The 27,794-nt window shown below is 44.3% G+C and overlaps 1 protein-coding gene across 2 annotated transcripts; it reads right to left on the bottom strand.

Moving 5' to 3' along the window:
* Window positions 1-265: 265 nt before the first annotated feature.
* Window positions 266-27,326, bottom strand: LOC136535514 (DExH-box ATP-dependent RNA helicase DExH14-like). Of its 2 annotated transcripts, XM_066527779.1 has the most exons (49): window positions 27,103-27,326; window positions 26,944-26,996; window positions 26,634-26,802; window positions 25,815-26,262; window positions 25,674-25,739; window positions 24,716-24,820; window positions 24,325-24,624; window positions 23,723-23,839; window positions 23,576-23,623; window positions 23,343-23,438; window positions 23,131-23,247; window positions 22,882-23,043; window positions 22,505-22,570; window positions 22,258-22,410; window positions 22,096-22,179; window positions 15,029-15,103; window positions 14,820-14,951; window positions 14,695-14,760; window positions 14,073-14,138; window positions 13,816-13,938; window positions 13,431-13,580; window positions 11,767-11,979; window positions 11,522-11,677; window positions 11,221-11,445; window positions 11,050-11,151; window positions 10,879-10,959; window positions 10,709-10,789; window positions 10,105-10,308; window positions 9,904-10,020; window positions 9,399-9,521; window positions 9,226-9,315; window positions 9,009-9,134; window positions 8,649-8,711; window positions 8,375-8,463; window positions 7,866-7,956; window positions 6,078-6,227; window positions 5,791-5,982; window positions 5,582-5,647; window positions 5,353-5,508; window positions 5,127-5,270; window positions 4,712-4,779; window positions 4,459-4,624; window positions 4,307-4,369; window positions 3,989-4,084; window positions 3,699-3,866; window positions 3,417-3,590; window positions 2,619-2,765; window positions 1,489-1,620; window positions 266-1,159 (listed from the first exon to the last, which is right to left on the bottom strand). In XM_066527779.1, the coding sequence occupies exons 1-49, from the start codon at window positions 27,207-27,209 to the stop codon at window positions 1,079-1,081; spliced, it is 6,267 nt and encodes a 2,088-aa protein (XP_066383876.1). In that variant the 5' UTR covers window positions 27,210-27,326; the 3' UTR covers window positions 266-1,078. The 2 variants fall into 2 exon arrangements, with proteins under 2 accessions (XP_066383876.1, XP_066383875.1); XM_066527778.1 differs by lacking the exons at window positions 23,723-23,839; window positions 24,325-24,624; window positions 24,716-24,820; ... (3 more) ...; window positions 26,944-26,996; window positions 27,103-27,326 and having other exon boundaries at window positions 23,343-23,414; window positions 23,566-23,622.
* Between the last annotated feature and the right edge of the window lie 468 nt (window positions 27,327-27,794).

The raw sequence follows: 27,794 nt of genomic DNA, 5'->3' as shown, positions 1-27,794 counted from the left end.
TTAGTGTCTCCAGCTGTGTCAATGTGTGAAGATACTGAATCTGGGACACGTGCAGCTTTCGGTGTTCCGTTTCGCTAGCACTGAGGCACTGAAAAGATACCCCTTGTCCCTTGAGGAATGAACTCATGACCCCTTGTCCCTTGAGGAATGAACTCATGATGGACCATACAGTATCTAGTATACAGTCGAAATTCGTTTGCGGTTGAGTTTTGAGGCTCGGTAAGTTTGCGAGGAAGAAAGAAACTAGCTACTGAGATTTTTAAAAAAAAAAAAGCTACTGGAGAATTTTAGGTGTAGAATAATCAGATTTCTATTTGCATTCCCTGTAACTCATTCTGGCCTCTTTCAGAAGTCTAGCGAAAGATGAAAGAAGTGCGCCCTGTGTTATCCCATTAGTCGGAGGTAGCAGCTTGCACCGCTCAGTTGTAAATGCTGTTACCGGCTGCGCTTTCAAATTGAACTCCCATCTTGACTCACAACCAGACGGTTGGAAATTCAGCACATTTACAGATTCATGATCTATCAAGTCCACTGTCTGACTGTTGTATCAAATTTTTTTACCATTTTCATTTTTCAATGTAGATTTCTCTTTTCTTATGCACCACATTTTTTTCACTTCTTAATTCCCATGGCCAGAGCTAAAACAACAAATAAAGAGACAGGAGGGAGTAGACGATAAGATCTGTCAGCCTATATACCTGTAAGAATCAATTAGATCCAGGAGACAGGGAACAGTTGCTGCATTCTTAATCTGGACACTCAACGACCGAATGTTCTATTACTTCCCATATTAGATATTGTGAATGGCTACACGGTGCCACCAAGGTGTTCTTGGTTTGATAAATGGGTGATTAATCACCTCATCCTTACTTTTTGTTTGGTAAGGCGGATGAAATGAGTTGATCTACAACCATCACATCGCTATTAAATGCTATATAAGCATGAGCACAAGGGATGTAGTCATTCCAACAAAATTCATGGAATGAGCTCGTGATGACAGATCAATCTAGGATGGGCTGGTTGCTCAACCCATACAAAATGTTACAGCCCAAACAGCTCTGAACTCTGAACAAAGCACTCAACCCTTGGTGAGATGCTCAAGAGAATACTCCAAGTCAAAACCTAGGTAGCAATCCGACACCAAAATCAGCTTCGTCTCCTGAAATAAAATTACATCGTCAGAACATAAAAGAGTGATGCACACATCTGAGGGAAACGAGAATCATAAAAGACATGTTAGCTCACACAGATTTCATGCTTGAAACAAGCCATCTCAAGCATACATATTTATGACATTTACTGTTAATGCAGCAGACTAACAGGATTCAATGGTATCCCAACAAGTAAAAAGTCAGCTGTGTAGTAATATAATAAACTGTGTAGTAATAGATGTCTCAGGCGCAACTGCACAAGCTGTCAAATCACCTAAAAATCACAGAAGATCTTAACACTGAGCCTATAGCATATAGCCTAACAAAATTCATTTACCTGTACATCGAACATTTGTGGCAATTCCATGCGAGTATTAACCACCCGATCAGCAAAACTAATTCTTTTCAGACCATACAGCTCTGAACTTGTAGCATTCCCCAGGACCAGCCACCAAGCTTCTTGTTTTGCCTATAGAAAACAACCAAAAGGTTAAATGCAACACAACTATTGAAGTTCAAGGATACATTAGTTGGGACAGGTCAAACAGCAAACCAGTAAGCTGAAGAAATCAACATTAATAAGGTCATACATAATTGCAGGTTCCAGCAACTGTGGAACATATATCTACTCGAATTTACTGACATATACAGGGAACAGGTGCTACCCAAGTACAGTATAGTTATCCAGTAAGGCTATTATCACTACTAGTGGGAGATTCAACCGATTTCTACCATTACAAAGCATTCTTTGACAAACCTTTTTCCTTGAATGTACAGGGAGCTGACATTATATTATATAAGAACCCCCTCCCCCCCCCCCCCCCCCCCCCCCCCCCCCCCCCCCCCCGGCTCACTCGCACTCAAGTTTTCAGGTTACATTCACGCCTTTGGGATAAAAAAAGATCTGCACTGCCTAAATAGTTTTATCAACTTGTGCAAATTTCTTTTGCAGTGCATAAGATTATTCCAGAAATGTTGGCCTGTTTGGAAGAGCTCAACTCCTTGATTCTTGCAGGATCTAGAGTATGTAGACAAGAATGAGGACTTGATGGATCACACGAAATCCCCAGTCTATCCCCAACTCCAAGAATGCTTGGAGCCAGAGCTCTCCTACACAACCCAATTGCCAACAGATTTAAGGTGACACATTTACCAGTCCAACCAGTTGACCTTTTCAATTTATCTTTCAACCTAGAATGCTGATACACAACACTTATTGTTTCAAGTCAGTTCCCAAATGGTCTTCCTAACTTATCAAGACCTGGGCAAAAAATTTCTTCATTTTGAATCCATTTTAACAATTTTTTTATGCAATACATTAAACAATGAGCCTACTATGTTACATTTCATCATTGCATCTATTCTCATGGCAAATTATTTAGATACTGACCTTGGGAAATTTATGCAATACCTTAAATAATGAGCCTACTATGTATCTATTCTCATGAAAATTATTTAGATACTAACCTTGGGAAATCTAGGGGCAAATGCTCTTGATGCTGAACGTCGTGAATTTTTCAATTGCAGTCTGATGTTTAAAGTTGGAGGTCTGGATCGCTCCTGTTCATTATGAAGCTTAACTTTCACATCAACACGAGGGAAATGTTGCAGATCCTGCACAATGAAATATAGTAGTCAGGAGAGTAATAAAGCAATGATCATATGCATTCAGAAGTTCGACAGAAAATACTAATAATGAGGTTAATTAACACGTAGAAACGGGAAATACTGGTAATGAATCAGACAGTGAAATTTGAAGGAAATCGAAAGTGCCATGTAGAAAGTTGAAACATAGTCAATTAAATAGCAGGGCCCATTCCTGACACATTTTTGTTCTAAAAGAATATGTAGAAATTCATAGGCATTAAGAAGCGCCAGTCCCTGAGATCAACACAATAACATTGAATATTATTTGGGGGCCAATATGAGTAACATGGCAATCTAGGGAAACAATAAGAACACTGGAACCAGCTTCTTCTGCTTGCATTTCCTTGAATAATTCTTTTTTGAAAGGAAAGGCAGGAGCTCTGCCACTCCATTAAGTAAGGAAATAGAGGTTTATGTACACTTGGCATCCACTATGCCACACAGATTGGTCCTAGGACCAAAAGGAAAAGGAGGTTTCCTTGAATAATTCAAGGAGACTGGATAATGATGGACAATTCAGAAATTTACAAACCACTTTATTTTCAACTAATATCTAAAACCATTTAGGGAAACAAATTATGCTCACAAATTTAAGTGTGAGAACTGAGAAAGTAGCACCTGATACAACTCTGACGCAGAAAATGGTTGAAGTAGCTTATGCAATTCTTCACGGGAAAGATCCAGCAAGGAGGGGACTGTTGAGACTCCTCTACCCTTGAGATGATCTAATATATCATCATTCATGGATGGCAACATCCAGAGGGATTCATAACCCCTCTCAAACCAGAGACCCTAGCAAGGTAAAATAGAAAGGCTGAACCAATGCAATCCTCCTCCAATACAGGATTTAGAGTCGTTTTTATATATTTGAAAAAGAAAAGCTGATCCAATGCAATTCACCTGTATGATCATCTGCAAGAGATGCATGCAAGTCAATGCACTCGAAAGCCATCCACTATTGGCGCATACATCAATCATTGCCTGTATGATACGTATGCTCTGATCAAGAACTGATTTCAAGTCAGTGATATAGTCGCTTATTGGCAATTCTGCTCTAGAGAAATGTGCCTGCAAGACAGAAATAGAAGAAAAAAAAATGATAATTACCACATCATTGTGCATCAAATACTATCAAACTGAAAATACTGCTAAAGAAAGATCATTTCAATCATATGTTCAACTCCCTGTACCTGAAAGAGTAAGTTGGCTTTAACATGTGGATCATCAAGGTGGTGTTGATCAACTGGATACGGGACATTTCCACTGAGTATTTGATTCAAATTATCCTGAATCAGCAAAGAGCAAAAGTGCAAAAAAAGATGAAAACATGCCAAGAACAAGTTCAGGGTGAACTAAGGTCAGAGTGCATTTTAGGAATTAGCTGTATGAATTTCAATTCCTCTCCTTAATCAATACAGTGACCTCATCTTCGGAAGGAGAAAAAATGTTTTGACTTCAATTATCTATGAACAGAAGTTGAATATAATAAATAAAAGAGGGAAAAACACCTCATTGTGCCGTACAGGAAGCTCATCAAATTCTGCCGCAGCCGACAGTACGTGCACAAAGACCTAGCAACAGAATCAAAGCTATTCAATATCTGTCATTCCGAATTAACTGATAAACAATTAACCAAGGAATAATTAAGGTCAAAACTTACTTCCAATGATGTGTTGGGGCCAATATTTGACCCAAACATTGAAACAGTGAGGTAGCTGAGGTAATACTGTGAAGCTATTTTCCCCAAAATCAAGTACTTTACAGAGCGGTCATCCACTTTTATGCATCCACTGTCCTCAAGATCTTCAAATGTAGTTTCGACTAACCTGTTTGGGCAAAATGGGAAAGACATATCATCGATTTGTTGTAAACAGAGTCGAGACCTACGCTTAAATGAACTCCTCATTCCCCACCTTGATAGATAAGAGTTCAATGTGTTTGTTTCAGTATCCTCCAATCCATAATAGGCCGGATTAACAACCTGAGATGTAGCAATAAATCATGGTGAACAATACAAAAACATAGATTTTATGAGATGTTTTCGTCCCAGTTAAATGTCATCATGCCGTCTTAGCAGATAACTTTGACAAGCCACAGAATTGAATCAGAAAAACAGTAAGACACTTATGCATTGCTTGTTGAATTTTTGCCATTTGTCGTAACAGTCTTGATTTTGATCCTTATTATTTAGAAAATGCACCAACCAAACAGACCATGTGAGGATGAAAAAGGATCTGAAGTGTGTTGAAGATTACATATCAGAACTTTTAGCCGGCTAGTGCAGGAACATAAAACGAAGTACTGAAAATAATTTTGCAAGATAAATACCAATCTGCGATATAGGTAAGTCCAGGTGAGATAAATAATCGCCTCCTCCTTGTTGCTGATGGTGCCAGAAACAATTTCTGCATTTATGTGGTCATGCAAGTGCTCCCTCAGATTACTTTCCACAGGAAATGGTTCGTAGAGGAACTGAAAATTATATTATTTACTGTTAAACACAAGATAAAATATGATTTAGATCGTCCATTAGAAGAGACGGAAAAATCGTGACCTTCTTGTAAAAGCTCTTTTTTGGTTCATGAACAAGAATAACAGCTTTGCCATGTTGGTCATATTGCGGCCGACCTGCACGACCCATCATTTGCAGAATATCTGTGATATCATAATCTACGTATCTTTTTGTTTTCCCATCGTAGAATTCAGTGCCCTACAAGATAGAGATAAAATTAGTTCACAAATAAATCACCAGTGAAGACAGAAAATGCAAGGCATTATGTCACCTTGATTATGACCAGGTGAGCTGGAAGATTGACACCCCACGCCAATGTGCTGGTACATACCAGCACCTGGAAAAACGTCAAGCAAAAAGGTCTGTCTAAGTTTTGCTCAAGTATGCAACTAGCATAGCTTACAAGAGAAATACTTAACCAGCTAAGCTGAAATATTAGAAATACGCGTAACAGGAGAAGGCTATCAAAGCAGAACACACCTGAATCTTATTGTTTGAAAAAAGCTCCTCAACCAAGGATCTGTCTCTGTCATTTAAACCTGCATGATGCAGACCAATGCCAAATTGCAGAGTATGCCTCAAATTACTGTCAGAAACTTGTGAAAGAACCATGTCTAGGGAGTTGTCCGCCATGCTCAGGAACTGCCTTGGTTTTTCATCTGATGCTGCAAGCTGCAAGTAGAGCACATTAAACAAATAAGATAGCAGTAGTAGTAGTGTTTATAGTTATACCCATCTAGTAGCATAGATCCAAAGTAGAATTCCACCTGAATGATATCAAGAGCTGTAAGTCTTGTCTGTCGACGTGATGACACAAAAATGAGAACTGGCTTATTGGGTGAATGAGTGCATATGGCTGCATAAGCTGGTTTGTTCATGCTATTCATTCTTGGACAATAGAATTTCCCAGGATATCCCTGTCAAAACAGAAGAGGAAACATGGCGTTAGGATGCAATTTTTTCTTATGCTGTGATCCAACAAACATTTTCCTCCAAATGCTGTGGTTAGTGTCTTTCTCTGATGGGGAGTTATATCTTCTAAGCACAGGCGCGGATATAATCTGTGAAACCAAGGGTGTGCATATTTTAGTTCTTATAGTTTGCAAAGGGCTCAATTAATCGGTTTTATAATAGATTCGTATAGATGAGAGGAGAAGAGAGGAGAGATTAGATGAGGATAGATGTTATGCAAGACTATTGTTACTAACCATGGAGATTTGGAGATGGCAATATAGAGAACATCATGGGCCATATGGGCCTTGATACACTTAACATGTATAATATAGACGGAAAGGGGATATTTTCCTTAAGGCCCCGTTTGGTAGGGATCCAGATTCTAGGAGAAACGTTTCAGATCCAGATTCTCCATAGAAACGTTTCTCTAGTGAAACAGCGAGAATCAGTGAAACCGTTTGGCTACGGATCCAGATTCTCGCTGAAATGAACTAGAATCAACAAGAAACACCTATTTGGGTGATTCTCATTCTTAGTACAAAAACGAGAAACGTTTCTCTGGTGAATCACTTTGCCAGATACCCGTTTGGCACAGATTCTTGTGATTCTTACGAGAAACGGAACCAATTCTCGCAACCAAACGGGGCCTTAGTTTGGCACTGAGCCAACTGGCCAAAAGGAGTACAAGGGCCAAAGCTTTAAAAAGGCATCATGGACTTTTCAAGTCATTAACTGAGTTAGACGTCAGGAGCGGCAGCAATATTTTCCAACACCCACTTTGTTTTACAATGGTATTTTTGAACTCACCACTTTTGTGATAGTATTTACCAACTCAAGCTGTTTTGCAATGGTATTTTCCCAATGCGCTCTTTACCTTTTGTGGCACCTTCTATCAGTAGCGGACCCAGGAAGACTTTAGAGCCCGGGCAAATTTTAAGATGATGAGTATTTGCTACAGAAAAATATATTTCAATCCTTCAGATAGCATACCAACTTCGTTGCGTTTCACTGCGTATTCGTCGAGGAGCCCAGGCGGCTGGCCGGGGTTGCCGGGAGGTGAGTCCGCCTATGCCTTCTATCACAGAGGAAGCTAGAAGCTTACTGCCATTTTCATCCATTCACTTTAGATTCGATGACAAAAATCTTCATCGATATCACCATCCCTATATAGTGTCAATCCTAATACCGAAAGGTATCCATCTTGGGCACTGCCTATCCTACCAAACTAACCGCTCCTTCATGACTAGTATCACTGAAGTCACAATTCACAACTCATATGATCAGTTTTGGTTCTACTTAGTTTAAAACCTTTCTAGTCCAAGTTTTGCTTCCACAACTCTATTTTTTATTAACTCCCATCCTACTCTCATCATCTAGCACCACATTGCCACAAAAGACCACGTATTTCCTTTGTGGCCTCATCCGACATAAAAGTAAATTGTTCAGGAGAAATAAATGTAACACTATAAGGTACTGATGCAGAGTTTTTCCAGCAAAACTAGTTAATGCAACCAATATCTGAGGAAATTAGCTCTACTGAGCAATGGTCAGCAATATGAACCTGAATAGGAATTTGCAGCAAAAACAGAAATCCTGCTTACCTGGATATGCACTTCAAGAGGTACAGGCCTCACACTAGGCTTGAAATTGAATAGACCATCATCTGTAACGCCCAACCAATCAGCTAAATCACTGAAATACATGTGAAAGATGGAAGAGGTCAGCTAATAGAGCAAAAGTGCTACAGTGGTAATGTAGGTACACACAGTACCGTGATAACACCTACTATTCTCAAATACATTATGTGAGAATAGTGCTTCCATTCATATGCTAGGGAAATATTTTGCACTTTATTTAAAGAGATTGAGCGCAAGAATCAATATCTATACTGATACAGCACTGATCAGGATTTGCGTGTATCCAACGGCCAGTGATAATCCACCACCAGTGACCGCTCATGCTAACTGTCATGACTCTGATTGCGGTTCGTGGGCCAAAAAAAATTGATGTTAATGCTATGATGCACACAACATAGCTCTAAAAAATTATCAAGGTGTTGGATATATAGTTAGAAAAAAACTGCATGCAAAAGCATCACTTCAAAGCATACCGAGCATTTGCTAATGCCGTTGATAAACCAACAAACCGAATTGAACGTTCTGTTTGTGATGATATGTATCGCATTCTTGATACAATGACCTGAAAAACAAAAAACCCATTATGCTAAACATTGATAGAGAGATCAAAGTTAAAACAAAAAAGAACAAATACAGAAAAAACATATTTAATGATGTATTCAGTGGACAAAATGATATATCATGTCATACTGACACAGTATAAGCAAAGAATATTATTCTTCTTTATATAAGTGCCAGAAGGGTTACCTCAAGGATGGGTCCACGGTCAGCTCCCAGAAGATGTATCTCATCCAATATCATGAGCCCAACCTGTCAATAATCATGTAAAATATATAAAGGGCGTACCCAGTGCAGAGAGCTCCCACTCTGTGAGGGGTCTAGGGAAGGGTGTTAGTGGTAAGCATTACCCTCGCCTGTGCAATGCGAGGAGACCGCGACTCGAACCCGGGACCTTCCGGTCACAGGCGGTAAGACTCTACCGCTTGCACCAGGCCCGCCCTTCAATCATGTAAAATATATCCAACAACTAAAATGAAATTAACCTATGATAATCTACAGAATGAGGGATAAAACTAAATAGCTAATATATGAAGGACAGGTCTAGACCTTCATAACGTAACTTCTGCTATGCCAATTTCGACTAATCCCATCCCATTTTTCAGGGGTAGAAATGATGATGTCAGCTGATAATAGGGCCATCAAATCTGGAGTGAAGTCACCAGTCATCTCAACCTATCATGAATTATGAAAAATGTTACTTCAGTTAAGATGACTGTTTACTTTTAATGTACCAGAGAAATAAAAGCTATGGAGTGCTCTTTACCATCTTCTTCCCAAGCTGAGTTACAAGACGTTTTCTCCAATCATTCATTCTTTCTCGTACTATAGCCTTTAGAGGAGCAATGTAAACTACCTAAAACAGGTATTGAAAAGGCATTAAATTGCCAGCATGCCAAAAAAAAAGGTTTCAGATTTTTTGGAACTTAATAAACAAACCTTCATGTCTGGTTGTGTATTGAAGAGATGGAGCATTGCATGTTCTGCCGAAATTGTTTTGCCACTTCCAGTTGGAGCTCCCAAGAGTACATTGTTATCAGTGTGATAAAGAACATGAAAAGCCTGAAAGAAGAAATTACGTAGAAATTTAATAGTTTGCATACAAAGAGCAAACAATTCAGCAATGGTACTAGATGTGTTTGGGCATTATACAACACAAGAGATGCATACAATAAGCATCCTGTGAACTTCAAAAAAATGGATGCATATGTTGAGCATCTGGTAACTTTTACTTGATTCTCTAATTTATGTTCAATCAAGAATACATGTTTTTCCCACAAACAACTGACTACTATAACTATAAAAAAACTGATAATCCCTGGAGCAGTTGCACAACAAAAAACAATTTGGTTGGAATAGTTTTAAAAGTTTAATTACAATCCCTATCATCATGCAGATAATGGCATTGGCACTAGAATGAAAGATAGCTGGGTTCCAAAGACACCTGAGTTTGTATCGGATTGAAATGGGAAAATCTGTACAGATCCTCGTACGTTTTGTTGCCAAGAGCACTCAGTGGAAGAGGCTTCAAGTCCAAAAGTTCAGTGTGTGTTATTTGCGTCTGCATGGGCAACAGGTGCAGCATTCAGTATATAATAATGAAAATAAGCATTATGGAGCATCAGTAAGCAATTGTTCAATTCACCTGTGGCAATGTCAGATTATGAAAAGAAACGGTGAAGAGTGTTTCAGCATGTAACCATGAGTCTGAGATGGCACGCATATAGTACTGTGGCGGATGAGGTTCAAATATTGGTACGTTAAAAGATATCTTTGTAGGTGTTCCTCTTGCCATCTTCTTAGTTAATGTGAATAGCTCTGAATGATAAATGGTATCATTTTCAGAATCCTGGAAAATAAAATGTTATTGTTACTGACCAATGCATGCCTGCAATAGGAATCGAGTACAGAAAGTTTAAATTTGAAATCTTTAAAGAGAAGGTGTAAATTTATACGACCATTTGCATGCACATTGCACTTTATGTAAGAGGTTCCTGAAGATGACATTTCTATGCATTTGCTACCAATCTTTCAAGGTGGTATAAGTGTGTCTCCTCAAAAAGTTAGAAGCAAAGCAAATATAATTGCATTGTACAGACCCTCAAAAAAAAAAAGATACGAAAAGAGGAAACAGTCTCTTGACAAAAAAAAAAGTCATGGCAACAAGAAAATAAATATGGTGAAAGACAGATGAAATAAATTTTCCCCGATCTTTCTGACATAACAACAATACATGTACACTCACACACCTCAACAATGATCCACCACCGTTCTGACATGCCATGATAACGATCTTTCCACACAAATTCTGGAGTTATATGCAGGTCCACCTACAGCAATATAATAAGTGGTTGCGTAAGAGTATATCGTGGAAAATCCTAAATTGGCACACAATACTTAACTGGAACAAAGCTCTTACTTTAAGAACCGTCCTAGTGATTGGGCTCACAGTTGCAGATAGGTTGACATATGGGAAGTATCCAACGTATTGCTTAACCAACTTCAGCAAGAGGATGTTAATCTCATTAGTAACAAGTAGAAGAAAATACTGAACAACCATTGAAAAAACACCTGTTAAGCCAAGGCATACCTTTCCTTGATGAGAAAACCGGATCAGAGCTCCAATTTCATTTTCCTCCATCTCATAAAGATGATCCAGATCAACATTTCTTTCCTCGAGTTTCCACAATATCTAATTCAAAGAGGAAGGATTACATTTCGAAAACAATGGAAACACAAGTAGTGATAATTGGTAGCAAACCTGAGGAGAAAGATCCTTATCAAACTGCCTAAGTGGATGGAGATGGGGCCATATCTTGCGGTCCACGGCCTTGCAATATTGTAATAATAAGGATGACATCTCAGACCATCCCTGACGCAGACAAATCTCAAATAGTGCTCTCATAATACGTGCCAAACTTTGACTAATGTATTGAGCATCAGAATGTAAAGAGGAGCTATCAATTGGAGCACGGGAAATATAAACCTGAAAATTGATCAAATACCCAAATTAAAATCTTCTAGTTAAAATTTAATGGGGAGTTTCAGTCCTCAGGAGTAACCTGTATGAGAATTGAAATTTTCCCATGTTTGTCAGTCGGCCCACCCTTAATTTCCAAAGGACATGCTTTCCTGGCAAGGGCTTCTAATTCATCCTGTTCTTCTTCTCTTACTACGATATTCTCAAATTCAGAGGAATGTGCCACCATAGTAATCAACTGAGGTTGTACCCAGGCAGGTCAGTAAAATGTCGCAAGCATCACAAGCTCTGAACAAACATATGAAAGGGGGTAAACCAAAGACATACCTCACTTTCACTCATGTGACGTCGAAGCATCTCATTGTAAGTCTCGACACTGGAGTACTGAAGGTAAAAGTGGCTTGCAATTCGACCAAGTTCGGTGCAGTAGAAGTTACCACTCTTTTCATCAAAGCGCATCATCTTAGCTTTGTCCAGTGCACGTGCAGCATCAATAATAAATGTTCTTTGCTTCGCACCCATAGAAGGATCTCCCATAACCTTAATAAAAATACGAGATAGAGATTAGAACTCAAAACAAAATCTCATTCGTGACATGATAAAACAACATTTATTAGCAAAATACAGAAGGCCTGTGATACTTCCATATATACAACAACAACAACAACAACAACAACAAAGCCTTTAAGTCCCAAACAAGTTGGGGTAGGCTAGAGTTGAAACCCAGCAGAAGCAATCAAGGTTCAGGCACGTGAATAGCTGTTTTCCAAGCACTCCTATCTAAGGCTAAGTCTTTGGGTATATTCCATCCTTTCAAGTCTCCTTTTATTACCTCTACCCAAGTCAACTTCGGTCTTCCTCTGCCTCTCTTCATGTTACTATCCTGGCTTAGGATTCCACTACGCACCGGTGCCTCTGGAGGTCTCTGTTGGACATGTCCAAACTATCTCAACGGGTGTTGGACAAGCTTTTCTTCAATTGGTGCTACCCCTAATCTATCACGGATATCATCGTTCCGAACTCGATCCCTTCTTGTATGACCGCAAATCCAACGTAACATACGCATTTCCGCGACACTTATCTGTTGAACATGTCGTCTTTTCGTAGGCCAACATTCTGCACCATACAACATAGCAAGTCTAATCGCCGTCCTATAAAACTTGCCTTTTAGCTTCTGTGGTACCCTTTTGTCACATAGGACACCAGATGCTTGGCGCCACTTCATCCACCCTGCTTTGATTCTATGGCTAACATCTTCATCAATATCCCCGTCTCTCTGTAGCATTGATCCTAAATATCGAAATGTATCCTTCCTAGGCACTACTTGACCTTTCAAACTAATATCTTTCTCCTCCCGTGTAGTAGTTCCGAAGTCACATCTTATATACTCAGTTTTAGTTCTACTGAGTCTAAAACCTTTGCACTCCAAAGTCTCCCGTCATAACTTCAGTTTCTGATTCACTCCTGTCCGGCTTTCATCAACTAGCACTACATCGTCCGCGAAAAGCATACACCAAGGGATGTCCCCTTGTATGTCTCTTGTGACCTCATCCATCACTAAAGCAAACAGATAAGGGCTCAAAGCTGACTCTTGATGTAGTCCTATCCTAATTGGAAAGTCATCCGTGTCTCCATCACTGTTCGAACACTAGTCACAACATTGTTGTACATGTCCTTAATGAGCCCGACGTACTTCGTTAGGACTTTATGTTTGTCCAAAGCCCACCACATAACATTCCTTGGTATTTTATCATAAGCCTTCTCTAAGTCAATAAAAACCATGTGTAGGTCCTTCTTCTTCTCCCTATACCGCTCCATAACTTGTCTTATTAAGAAAATGGCTTAATAAGACAAGTTATGGAGCAGTATATACTTCCATATATACTGTTTGCCACTTTTTTTAGTGAATGTCAAAAATCTCATACTAAAAGATGCATCCTTCTTAGATAAGTTACCGTCGCATAGGTGTGAATGGTGGGAGGAAAAATTACCTCTTCCCAAGTTATCCCATACACCAGAGGATTAGTCTTCATCCTTATAAATAAGTATGTATAACCAAGCCAGGTACAAGCCTCCCTGACATTTGTTACAGTGCCCAAGGCAACCTCAGCATTTAAATTATCTTTCAGAGATCCAAGGAACTGCAAGATTATATATAACAATACAACATATTAAATTGTGGAGAGCTTTTTTTTCAATACCTGAGTCATAAGAAGGGCTACAATAGTAAAATAACATAAAACTATTAGGTCATATGAAACTTGCTCCATTATACAACCACCTAATGTTAGGATCACCCCTGGATTATGATCTTAATTTACCCCATAGCCAAACAAGTTCCATTATTATGTTAGCATAGCGTCCTGGTATGCTAACCTGGCTCTCTATTGGAAGCTGACTTGTCAATAACCTCAAGTAATAAGCCAATTTGTCATGTGTTGTGATAATAATTCCTTTGCCACTTTTATCAAACTGTGGCCTTCCAGCACGTCCAAAGATCTAGCACAAAAAAGAAAACGAATGCATGAACATCAGAAACATAAGACTGTTTGGCTGAAGAAATGAACATAATAGCACAGAAATTTTACTTAAAAAAATAATAGCACATAATTATGAAAGGTTCAGATAGGCACCTGCATCACATCAAGCATCCCCAGATCTCGCCACCCACCAGCTTTAGGATCATATAGCTGTGTGCCCTGTTGTTGGGAAATGGAAATATATTATTTATTCAGCAATGTGCAGTGCATAAAAGAGGTACAAACAATTGGAAACATGCATGTTTTGGAATCGGTGGAACAACCAATGATGTATCCAACAAACATAAGGGTTGCGATGCTCATCCATCTTATCAAACCAGTAAGATAAACTAAAAGTAATTCACACAAAACTTGAGGCTTTCAGTATGCCCATCCAGATGAGATTATTACATGCCAATGTTGATCCCAAACTATCTTCAAAAGAAGTGGTAACTAGATTGAACTAAACAACACTGAATACCAAGATGTGTCTGTATTAAGGCCAAACTACAAAAGTAGTAGTTGCTAGATCGAACTAAACAGCATAGAATCCTGATACATGGACAGGTATTAATTTCATCCTAAAAATATTAAGTCAAGTGATAAGTTACGATAAACTGCAAGTGTTTATTTCTTTCAATTATCCAGTATTGTCTAGATGCACCATCAATTATACATTTATGTTTAGAATTTTTTAAAAAATAGAGCAAAAAAGAAAGCATAGACATATACTAACCTTTATAACAACTGTATGAGCTGGTAAGTTTACTCCCCAAGCCAAAGTTGCTGTACAAACAAGGACCTAAATTGAAAGAAGTTAGCACAAGACTAGAGAATACTCGAGCATGCAGAAATACTTACTTTCAAAAGCCCGTCACCAAACAAGCGCTCCATCAAATTTCTGTCAGAACGCATCATTCCAGCATTGTGTATACCAAATCCAGATTCAAAAAATTCAACAACTTCACGACTTTTTGCTTTACTAACATCTTTCTGCACCCATTAAGAATAAGTAAATCACTAGTTCACTACATCAACGGTAAAAATGAAACCATTGGGTAACCTTATACCTTGATTAATGGAAATTGAGGATGATCTGCACTTGAAAATAATTCCAATTCACCTGCTTTTGCTGCTAGGTCAATCTGAGCAGCATGAAAAAAAATAATGAGAAACTAGAGATTATCTAATTAGTTAAGACATATATCCACATCATGAAAAATATACCCATGAAAGGACCTCAAATCCTGAACGATGTCTTATGAAACAAAAAATCCATCAGCTTAATCTAAGATCATATTGCCTTTTCACCTTGTATGTCCTATAACTGGGGAGTTGTCCTTTCAAAATACAAGTTAGCTGTGGCATGCTATTTAAAAGAGGCATATGAGGTCCATTATACCTAGTGCCTCCTTGGTTTCTGCACATGACGGTTGTGGATTGTTAAATGGAGGTACATTAACATGGGATAATATATCTCCCTCCACTTGTGTCTGTTTGCCCATAATAACAACCATACTCTTGATTTCCTCAATGGACAAACATTTTGAAATGTTTTCCTCCAAGACCATTAACAAATATAGCAAAGCGAAGGGAGTAGCTCAGCCGATCTGATATTTCTAACCAAGAGTACCAACACACTTTCTAGATATAATTTTTAAATAAAAAAGAAAATAAGAAAATTCAAGGCATTTATTAGTCAGGTCTGTATGTGTTGTGTGCGGTGTTGTACATTTGGGTTTTTTTTTTATCAAATGGCATGTAGCTCTCCTGCGTGTTCGGAAAAAAAAAAGATACAAGGGGGTTCTTGGATATATACAGGTATCAGGTATGGGGCATAAGAATCCTTAAAAAACTCGACCTGCAGGGGAAAGACCACCCCTGTGGCATGCAGGATGAGAAACACCCCGAAGGCCGGCTACCCTGGACGTGCCACCGAGCGCCTAAAACACATGCCTGCAGCCATGTGCATCTCGCTGAACGTGGCTCAAGTGGTTAAACTTACAAAGGCTCCTGTGACCAACTAGGCTACAGCCCTGTTCACATTGATGGATAAGTCTCATGTGTGGCTGGTCTTTGTGGGGCTATGATGCTCACATGGTCATGGTCCTTGTGGCTGTTTTTCTGTTTTTAGGACAGCATCTTAGACTAGAGGACAGCATCTTAGAGGACAGCATCTTAGACTAGAGGACAGCATCTTAGCTAGGACAGCATATTACATCTTAGACTAGCATCTTGGCATATGCTTGGCTGGCTAGCAGCCTATAAATATGTAACCCCAACCCCTTGGGTTGGCATGGCATTTGTGTGAGCTTGTGTGAGAAATAGACAAGAAAATTGCCCCAACTCCTAGTGTCATCCTCTCTCGATGAGAGTAAGAATTCTCCTACTACCAAGAGTGAGAATTCAGCGACTAACAAGTGGTATCGGAGCCGTATTATCCTGTAGCCTGAGCATCTCTTGCTCATCTTCTCTCCCAGCCCCACAACAGCCCCAGCTGTTGGCAGCAGCAGCTCCTCCGGCCGCTCCTGTTCACTCCTCTCCCAGCTCGTCTGAAGCAGCCCTCTCCCCACGCAGCAGCCCCCCGGTAGCGCGTCATGTCCGCAGGGCAGTCTCAGCGCTCGGTCGCCTCGAGCACGCGGCGTCGGCAGGAGGCCGAACTTGCCGCGGCAGAGGAACGCGAGCGAGCGGCGGCAGAGACCGCTGCGGCGGCGGCAAGGGCGTCGAGGCTAGCAGCGGCGGAGCTGGCAGCAGCCAGAGCGGAGGCGGAAGCAGCGGCGGCGGCGAATGCAGCGCGTGCGGCGGCGGCGGAGGTCGAGGCTCTGCGCGGCAGCATCGGCAGCTCCATTTCCGCTGACGACACCGCCGACGCGGACCTCGAGCTGCTAGAGAGGGAGGCAGCGCGAGCGCGGGCGGCGCAGTGGACAGCCGCGCACGTCCACGAGCGTGGCGGCAGCCCAGACAGGCGCGGACGCGCTGGCGGCGCTCCTGGAGGAGGCGCGCACGGCGGTGGCGCTCCTGGGGCAGCCGCGCACGCCCACGAGCGCGGCGGCAGCCCAGACAGGCGCGGACGCGCCGGTGGCGCTCCTGGAGGAGGCGCGCACGGCGGCGGCGCTCCTGGAGGAGGCGCGCACGGCAACGGTGGCGGACGGGTCGATGGAGAGCGCGGCCTTCACAGGCAGCGTGGCTCTCTCTCCCCGGATCGGTACCGACGGGTCGATGGAGAGCGCGGCCTTCACAGGCAGCGTGGCTCTCTCTCCCCGGATCGGTACCGTGGTTACCACGGGCTCCAGGCTGTTGTCAGGGACGTCGGTCCCGGCGGTGGGTGGCCTACCCTCACCAAGACCAACTACGTCGAGTGGGCTGCGGTGATGAGGGTAAAGCTCCAGGTGCGGCACATGTGGGAGGCAGTCCGGTACGGCGACGTCGACTACGACCTAGATCGACGGGCGCTGGATGCTCTCATCGCTGCAGTCCCGCCCGAGATGCAGTTCTCGCTTACCAGCAAGCGGACTGCCAAGGAGGCTTGGGACGCCATCGCTGCGGCACGCATCGGCAGCGACCGCGCCCGCAAGTCCACACTGCAGGCACTTCGCAAGGAGTGGGAGAACCTGGCTTTCAAGCCAGGTGAGGACGTTGATGACTTTGCTCTCCGTCTCAACACTCTGTTGCAGAAGATGGTGCAGTTCGGCGACGACACCTACGGCGAGGAGAGAGCTGTCGAAAAGCTCTTCCGCTGCGTCCCCGAGAAGTACAAGCAGATGGCTCGCTCGATCGAGTCGCTGCTGGATCTCTCCACGATGTCGATCGAGGAGGCGATAGGTCGCCTCAAGGTCGTCGATAGTGATGAGCCACAGTCCCTCTCAGGGCCCATCACCACTGGCGGGAAGCTCCTTCTTACTCGGGAGCAGTGGCTTGCCAGCCAGGGTGACCGGAGGAAGGGGGAGCCTTCTTCCGCGACAGGCGGCCGCAAGCGTGGCAAGCCACGTAAGGCGCGCAGAGACGCCCAGGCCGGGGCGCGAGGACGTGCCGAGGGTGATGCCCGCGGAGGCGCCCAGGGCGGCGCCGCCGGCAGGCACAAGCCGACACGAGACGACGCCTGCCGCAACTGCGGCCAGCTTGGCCATTGGGCCAAGGACTGTCGACAGCCACGACGCGGCCAGGCCCACGTCGCACAGGCGGAGGAGGAGGAGCCGGCTCTGTTCATGGCACATGTCAGCATCGAGCTACCTCCAGCGGCACCGGCCGCAGCGGCTCTCCTCCACCTTGACGAGCCAAAAGCACACGCCCTCCTCGGCGACAGCTCCGGCAACGACAAGACTGACGGGTGGTGCCTCGACACCGGCGCCACCCATCACATGACCGGTCGACGGGAGTTCTTCACCGAGCTTGACTCTAGCGTCCGAGGCTCCGTCAAGTTTGGGGATGCCTCCGGCGTGGAGATCAAGGGCGTCGGCTCCATCATCTTCACCGCCGTGTCTGGTGAGCACAGGCTGCTCACCGGAGTCTACTACATCCCCGCGTTGAGGAACTCCATCATCAGCTTGGGACAGCTGGATGAGAACGGTTCGCGCGTGGTGGTTGAGGACGGAGTCATGAGGATTTGGGATCGTCGTCGTCGCCTTCTTGCCAAGGTATCCAGAAGCGCAAATCGACTCTACGTCCTTAACGTGCAGGTGGCACAACCCCTCTGTCTCGCTGCTCGTCGGGACGACGAGGCGTGGCAGTGGCACGAGCGTTTCGGGCACCTTCACTTTGAGGCCCTGAAGCAGCTCAGTGCCACGGAGATGGTGCGAGGCCTGCCGTGCCTCGACCATGTGGAGCAGCTCTGCGACGTCTGCGTGTTGACGAAGCAGAGGCGACTCCCCTTTCCCCAGCAGGCGAGCTTTCGAGCCAAGGAGAGGCTCGAGCTCGTGCACGGGGACTTGTGTGGCCCGGTGACACCGGCCACACCGGGAGGACGACGCTACTTCCTGCTGCTCGTCGACGACCTCTCCCGCTACATGTGGGTGATGGTCCTCGGCGGCAAGGGAGAGGCTGCGGACGCCATCAGACGCGCGCAGGCTTCTGCGGAGGCGGAGTGCGGCCGCAAGCTGCGCGTGCTGCGCACCGACAACGGCGGCGAATTCACGGCGGCTGAATTCGCGTCGTACTGCGCTGACGAGGGCATTCAGCGCCACTACTCCGCGCCGTACAGCCCGCAGCAGAACGGCGTCGTCGAGCGGCGCAACCAGACGGTTGTGGGGATGGCTCGGGCCCTCCTCAAGCAGAGGGGGATGCCGGCTGTCTTCTGGGGAGAGGCGGTGGTGACGGCCGTCTACATCCTCAACCGCTCGCCTACCAAGGCGCTCGACGGCAGGACGCCGTACGAGGCTTGGCATGGGCGCAAGCCGGCGGTCTCCCACTTGCGGGTCTTCGGCTGCCTCGCGTTCGCCAAGGAGCTTGGCCACATCAGCAAGCTCGACGACAGGAGCACTCCGGGAGTGTTCATCGGCTACGCGGAGGGCTCGAAGGCCTACCGCATCCTCGACCCGAAGACACAGCGTGTGCGCACGGCGCGCGACGTTGTGTTCGACGAAGGGCGAGGATGGGCGTGGGACAAGGCAGTGGACGATGGCTCGGCTCCGACTTACGACGACTTCACTGTCGAGTACGTCCACTTCGAGGGAGCTGGGGGAGTAGGCAGCTCTTCTTCGGCGAGCGCGTCTACCCCAGTCCCCGAGCCTCCACCGACCCCGGCGCCTGCTACTCCGACAGCTCCACGCTCTCCAGCCAGGACCTCGGCTGCGATGAGTTCTTCGCCGGCTTCACCACAGCCGGCAACACCACGCACTCCAGCACCGACAGGCACCTCTCCGGGCACGTCTACTCCAACACCAGCTCGTGTCGAGCATAGCCCGGTTGAGCTCGCTACTCCGCTCTCTCACGACGAGGAGCGCATCGACGCGTACCACGATGGCGAGCCGTTGCGGTACCGTACGATGGAGAACCTTCTCGGCGACCAGTTGGTGCCGGGACTGGTGCCTCATGACCTGGAGGACCTGGAGGCGCAGTTGCACCTTGCGTGTGACGACGGCGAGCCTCGGTCGTTCGCAGAGGCCGAGAGACACGCGGCATGGCGCGCCGCGATGCAGTTGGAGATGGATGCGGTTGAGAAGAACCGCACCTGGGAGCTTGCTGACCTTCCTCGTGGTCATCGCGCGATCACCCTTAAGTGGGTGTACAAGCTGAAGAGGGATGAAGCCGGTGCCATCGTCAAGCACAAGGCTCGCTTGGTGGCACGAGGTTTCGTGCAGCAGGAGGGGGTCGACTTCGACGACGCCTTTGCTCCCGTGGCACGGATGGAGTCCGTGCGACTCCTCCTTGCGCTAGCTGCCCAGGAGGGCTGGCGTGTTCATCACATGGACGTCAAGTCGGCGTTCCTTAACGGCGACTTGAAGGAGGAGGTCTACGTGCACCAGCCGCCGGGATTTGCGATCCCCGGCAAGGAGGGCAAGGTGCTCCGCCTGCGCAAGGCCCTCTATGGCTTGCGGCAGGCACCGAGGGCGTGGAATGCCAAGCTGGATTCCACGCTAAAGGGGATGGGCTTCGAGCAAAGCCCGCACGAGGCGGCCATCTACCGACGGGGCAATGGAGGTAATGCCCTGTTGGTGGGTGTCTACGTCGACGACTTGGTGATCACCGGCACCAAGGATGCGGAGGTGGCGGCATTCAAGGAAGAGATGAAGGCCACCTTCCAGATGAGTGACCTGGGGCCTCTCTCCTTCTACCTGGGAATCGAGGTACACCAGGATGACTCTGGGATCACGCTTCGACAGACCGCCTACGCCAAGCGCGTCGTTGAGCTAGCTGGGCTCACCGACTGCAACCCAGCTCTCACTCCGATGGAGGAGAGGCTGAAGCTGAGCCGCGACAGCACGACGGAGGAGGTGGACGCTACGCAGTACCGGCGTCTTGTGGGGAGCCTTCGCTACCTCGCCCACACACGGCCGGACTTGGCATTCTCCGTCGGCTACGTTAGTCGGTTCATGCAGCGACCGACGACGGAGCACCAGCAGGCTGTGAAGAGGATCATCCGCTATGTTGCGGGGACTCTCGACCACGGCCTCTACTACCCGAGGTGCCCTGGGGCGGCACACTTCGTCGGGTACAGCGACAGCGACCACGCCGGCGACATCGACACCAGCAAGAGCACGAGCGGGATCCTCTTCTTCCTCGGCAAGTGCCTCGTTAGCTGGCAGTCGGTCAAGCAGCAGGTGGTGGCCCTGTCCAGCTGCGAGGCCGAGTACATAGCGGCCTCCACCGCTTCGACTCAGGCGCTCTGGCTCGCTCGACTGCTTGATGATCTCCTCGGCAGAGACACTAGAGCGGTGGAGCTCAGGGTGGACAGCAAGTCCGCTCTGGCCCTGGCAAAAAACCCCGTGTTCCACGAGCGCAGCAAGCACATCCGGGTGAGGTACCACTTCATCCGAAGCTGTTTGGAGGAAGGGAGCATCAAGGCGAGCTACATCAACACCAAGGACCAGCTTGCGGACCTGCTCACCAAGCCCCTTGGGAGGATCAAGTTCCTTGAGCTCTGCTCCAGGACCGGGATGGTTCAACTCTCCCACAAGACGACGCACAAGACTTAGGGGGAGAATGATGGATAAGTCTCATGTGTGGCTGGTCTTTGTGGGGCTATGATGCTCACATGGTCATGGTCCTTGTGGCTGTTTTTCTGTTTTTAGGACAGCATCTTAGACTAGAGGACAGCATCTTTAGACTAGAGGACAGCATCTTAGCTAGGACAGCATATTACATCTTAGACTAGCATCTTGGCATATGCTTGGCTGGCTAGCAGCCTATAAATATGTAACCCCAACCCCTTGGGTTGGCATGGCATTTGTGTGAGCTTGTGTGAGAAATAGACAAGAAAATTGCCCCAACTCCTAGTGTCATCCTCTCTCGATGAGAGTAAGAATTCTCCTACTACCAAGAGTGAGAATTCAGCGACTAACACACATGGCATAAGAATCCTGATAAACAGTAAGACTCGCGAGACATGACATAAACAGTGAACAATAGGAAACCAATATTGTAATTCTACTACTATCGAGCAATTACGCAATGCTTCTCACATGGAAGGTATAAGACTTACCAGGGTTCTAGCAGTTTTCCCAGTATCCTTGCGGGTATGAACAAAAACCAATGCTTGGTGACCTTGCTTAATGGACTCAACAACCTGTCAATTTGATGTAAGAGTCATATGAAGGTACAGATGCAGAAAACAAGAGAACCATGCTATTCAAAGAGAAAAGACCTTCTCATAACACAAAGTATTGAATAGTTCACTTCTCTTTGTGTAATCCCTTTCACTGATCCCAATGTACTGCTGAGCAAGAGGAACTGGACGATAGCTTGAGTCGAAAAAGAAAAGGCCAGTGTCTGGATTAACCCGCAAAAATTGTGCAACCTGAAAGATGTGAAGTTCCATGATATTATTTAATCAAACTTGAATGTTGAGATAATCGTATATACATGATAGTTAAGGTAAGTAGGTAACAGACCTCTAAGTAGGTAGGCAGGGTAGCAGATAGGCCAACAATGCGAATCATTGATTGCATAGACTCAACCTGTTGCATTCAATCAATTCATAAATATGGACCATAGGTAACAAAACAACATGTAAAGGTAAACACGTCTTTACTTCTTCATTTTTTATATAAATTATTCTGCCATGATTCTTGAGATCATTAATGCACAGGAAACTACATATATAAGTAAGATGTAAAACAAGGATAAACATAGTGTTATCAGTGCCTACAGACATATAATTTGAAGCATACCCACCTATATTTCATCTCATCTTTACAAATTATTAAACTGTGAATTCTGCCAACACCAACGCAGAGAGAAGTTGTTCCCTTTTTGCGTAAGAACTTACCTGGCGGAGAGTCCGAGCTACTAGCGCCTCAATTACTGAACCTCTATCGTCATTTAAAAGGTGTACTTCATCAATGATTATCAGCTTAACCAGCATTGAAAGTGACATATCACTGCTTTTGCGTGTAATAACATCCCACTTCTCAGGAGTAGTCACTATCATCTGCTTGATGCACGAAATAAGCACAGCTCAGAGTCACCAAGTTAAAGAATAAGATCACAGAAAAGAATAAAACGAGGTAGAGCATACCTGAGTTTCTTCAATCTCATTTTTGGTCAACTGCATATCTCCTGTAAGTTCTCTAACAACCAGGTTCAATGGACATAATCGGCGACTGAATGTTGCTGTTACCTCTGCAGCCAAGGCCTAAATAACATTTTGTGTGTGTGTGTAAAATGCAATGGTTCCCAAAACATCCAAACATTACAGATGCAAAAAGGTAATGTAAGGGAGAAGAATACCTTCATTGGAGCAACATAGACTATCTTAAACTCATTTTTATGTAAAATGCCAACCCTGAAGTGCTGTTTAACCTGTAAAAGAAATGTGTTGATCCACTATCCAAGATTCTATCCCGATGATTTTATCAATAATAAACAAAAATCTCAAGAAAACAAATATAAACTTGTAAAAAAAATTGTAACTTTTAGGCTTTGGTAGAGCTTGTTCATGGTGTTGGTATACCTCATGAAACTGCAATCATTGCAATATTTGTTTTCCCAGCACCTGTTGGGGCACAAACCTGAAAATTTATCCAAGTTAGCTATGATAGCAGAAGACAGTAGTTAAAAAGAGGGGGTGAGTGAGGAAATATTGCATAGATATGGATCCAGTTACGCACTAAAATATTCTCATTGGTGTAGTATGTAGCTTGGAAAATACGACTCTGCACACGATTGAGTGACTTGTATCCCTGAAAGGCAGCTTGGGCAAACTCATCTAATTCTCTTATTTCAATCTGGAAAAAACAAAGAGAACTCCACAGTTATCAACAAAAAAATCCAAGTAACGAACTAATGATGAACAGGCACAGCTGAGTCAGTCCGATGTCACAAACCTGTTAATGCTAAAGTAAATAGAACTGGTACAGATGCAGTCATTTTACCAACTATATAAAGAAAGAGAAAGATTGGAAAGAGGGTATTTATAATATTATATGTATGCAAATGCGATGTTTTTATATCCACAGATAAAATCAATATAGTGAAACAGAAAAATGTTATGCAAATTGATCATTGGTACTAGGTTTCACCATTCCACGTTCTAAGATCACTGAGTATATTAAAGAGATCTCAAATTAGAAAAAAGAGGTCCATTGAAGTAAGGAAAATCATCTTAAAATTAATATAATGCAGGACTTATCATGTCCCACTCCCATTGAATCAATTTTAGAGATATAAGCTACATATACAGAGGAGATAAGGGATGAGACCATATGCCTACCAGCTTCTCATTGGGTTTCAGTGATGCTGTTGGAGTTGGTGGAATCTTCACTTCTTCATACCCCTTCATGTGTTTCCTTGTGGTTCCTTGAGGAAGGGAAGTTACTGTAAAACTATCCGACCCTTCTCCAGTACCAATCACGTCATCAAATGGTTTCTTTCGTTCACTTGCCAAAAGAAGGGATGAAAAATCATCAACACCAATATCGCTATTGCCACTGTCTGCACCACGCTTGCTGCGTTTTTCCTCTTTCCTCCTAATCTTATCAAGCTGGCGTTCAGACTCTGTTTGTACAGTTACCTGCAGGCATATAAGATGAGACTTCATTTCATAATCTAGCTAGGTATCCACAATGCATGAAGAGATAGCCAACACTACGAAGTTGCCATACCTGTGTGCCATAAGTTGGCATCTTTGGTTGATTACCTAAGGTCATTTTCTCAGATTTCAGTATCAACAATCCATGTTGAATTGCATCTACTAGCTCTTTCCTGTGCTGCAGAGCATGACATAATCAGATTATATACAATTATTGTTTTTTTCTCGAACAATTATTCCATTAGTGTCATGTACAGAAAGCACATAAATAAATTCTTAAATAACGCAGCAATGAGGCGTACTTCATTACCATGTCATTGCACAAAGAAATAACAGTGCTGTTCTATTAATCGGTCATGTGTTTCAACTTTCTGGAAGAAGGATGTCATAATTGAACTATCTCATAGTGAGCTCTCAGTTTGAGCCTCACCCTCAAATATAATTCCAGGTTAACTGTAGTTCTTTGGATCCTTATCATGGTAAAAGCAGAAGCATGCAAACTAATGAAGAACCAAAGCAACAAAGGATCAGAGTTAAAGTCTGAATCCTCTAACAAAAAAAGAATTATCAGAGAAAATCTGGAAAAAAAAATAACCCCCTGCCATGGAGTCAGCATGTAGTTGACAGCTTTCTATCTTTAATACAATGACATACACTTCTAAGCATGTTCAAGGAAAAAAGGAGAGAGGAAATTAGCAACATTTATGAAACAGATAAGCTTTTCTTCTAATTGGTATAAGAAGCTGTACTGATTCTGGTGCTCTCCTATAAATTTCTGATTTCTTCCCTGGCCTATCTGATACCCGAATCCTGGCCATACTGTAACATTTGAACAAGCGGATGGCTTATAGGTTTTCTGTAAGTTATCGTGTCATGTCTACCAATAATTGAGTCTCCTAGACCTTGTTTGTGTGCCAGAAACAAGTTACAAACATGCAGGACTATGAGGAGCAACACACACTGTACAGTGAAGAGTATGAAAGAAATATATGCAGAATAAACTTTAAAGAGAAGACAACAAGGCCCCTTACCAAAAGAAGATCCTGAACTATTTCAAAAGCAGTGTCGCCAACCAGGTCCAATAGTTCACCAGCTATCTGCAACATGGGATCATAAGATGATTGCATCAACAAAAATTAAACAAAGGCAATTTTCAGAAGAATGTTAAAAACCTCATCGCCTGCTTTATTTGATAGGAGCACTCTGCACAAGGTCATTGCAAGTTCATCTCCTGAGAGCATCGAGCCACCACTTTTAGTTATCAAAGCACACTGATCTTTCAGCCACCTCAAACTCACAGAATCCCTAACAGCAGTTGAATGACTAGTTGTGGATGTGCTCCAAGCATCATACTGCCCTTTTTCAAATGGACCACTGCCCAATTCAGTACTTTCTAAGGGTACGTCAAGAGAAACATCAACAATGAAACGGGCAGGTGGCTTGAAATCAAAGTCTGCTCCAAATTCAATTCTATCATTTTCATTTACATCATCCGCTATTCTGTGTACAGATTCATGGGCACTTGCTCGTTGAAGGGAACCGAGCTTCTGAGCTAACTGAGCTAGCTTTTTCAAAACTGAGTCTTGTACAGTGTAGCCCACAAGGCTCTCCAACTCATTCCTGATGAGATATAAACCATGTAAGTAGTGCAAATCCAGCAAAAAGAACTTAAACTTACAGCATCCACAGTATACAGAAAATCAGGCAGAAAGATAATATTCTGAAAAAATGATGTAACACAGCTCAAAGGATTTGCAAACAATTGATGCAATCGGCCTATTGCCCAGGAGATTATAGCCATCTGCCATCTAGACCTCGTAATTTACTACTAGCAGTGTGTGAGTGAGCTTTTCATTTTAAAATTCCAATGCTTTAAGAGCTTCCAAGTTGCAATGCATAGAAATGAACCTCGTTTAATAGCACAAAAGCCAAACGAATTACCAAGTTTATGAGCCCTGAAAAAAAAAAGACGTGGCATATTTGTTTGCTACCTTTTCGAAAGGGCTCTTTCGGCAGCAACATACTCCGTGTCATCGCCACCAAATAGGGCATACACAGTTTGAGCAACTTCATAGAGTTCTTCAGACACTGCCTCTCCGCTCAACAACTCCAGAATGGCCCCGATAAATTGCTTATACGCCTGGCGCACTTCGCTGGAAGCTGCAACACAAGTTGCAATTTCGACCAATGAAACTAAAATCAGAATCACAGGCAAGCACGCAAACACCCGGAAGGAAAGGGTGGGGAAGGCCAAAACATCACATCACCCGCAAGGGAGCTCGAGGGGTTTGGAAACCTTACCATCGTCCCAGCCAGGCACGATTTTCCGCGCAAGCTTCCACTCGTCATGCGGCCTGCGGAGATAATGAACAGCACGAAATCGTCAGGTTTTCCCCAGCAACGATTGGGTTGGGGGACGGTGAGGCACCAGCGCATTGGCGGAGGGGGAGGGAGTGGAACCTGGAGAGGGTGAGGGCCTGGAGGGCGCTCTTGCGGAGGAGGTAGGCCTGATCGGCGTCGTAGTGGCCACGGAGCGCGCTCGTCAGGCGCGGAAGCAGCGCGAGCATCCCGGAGTCGGATCGTGGCGCGCCGGAGGCGGGAGTTTTGGTAAATGAAGTTGGGGAAGGGAGGACTGGTGATGAAGTTGGGGAGGCGATGGCGACGCGGCTTCGGGCGTGCGCGGATGAGCCCTGTTCGCTTGAGGCCACCTCATTTTGCCAAAATTTTTAAGATTCTTCGTCATATCGAATCTTTAGACGCATGTATGAAGCATTAAATATAAATAAAAAATAAAATTAATTACACAGTTTAGATAAAATCCACGAGACGAATCTTTTAAGTCTAATTAGACTATGATTGGACACTAATTGTCAAATAACAACGAAAAACGTTACAGCGTCATTTTGCAAAAAATTTCGGATCTAAACTGGGCCTGAGGTTATTTTACTCCCACGACATTTCAGCGTTTAGTGTAAGTCAAATTTTAGCTTAAACGAATAGGATGTATAGGCCCCGGTGTTTTATTTGAAATTGCACACCGGCGAGGCTGAACTTGCGCCGCCGATTCCGTGCGGCGCATAACGATGGTGGGCTCGTGGGTGTTTGGTGTCTACCCGCTGGACTCTAACCGTACTATATTTTTTGTCGTTTCA

This window comes from Miscanthus floridulus, chromosome 2 (assembly GCF_019320115.1).
Source record: "Miscanthus floridulus cultivar M001 chromosome 2, ASM1932011v1, whole genome shotgun sequence".
In the NCBI taxonomy this organism is placed as follows: Eukaryota; Viridiplantae; Streptophyta; class Magnoliopsida; order Poales; family Poaceae; genus Miscanthus; species Miscanthus floridulus.
This window is presented reverse-complemented; position numbering and strand designations above follow the sequence as displayed.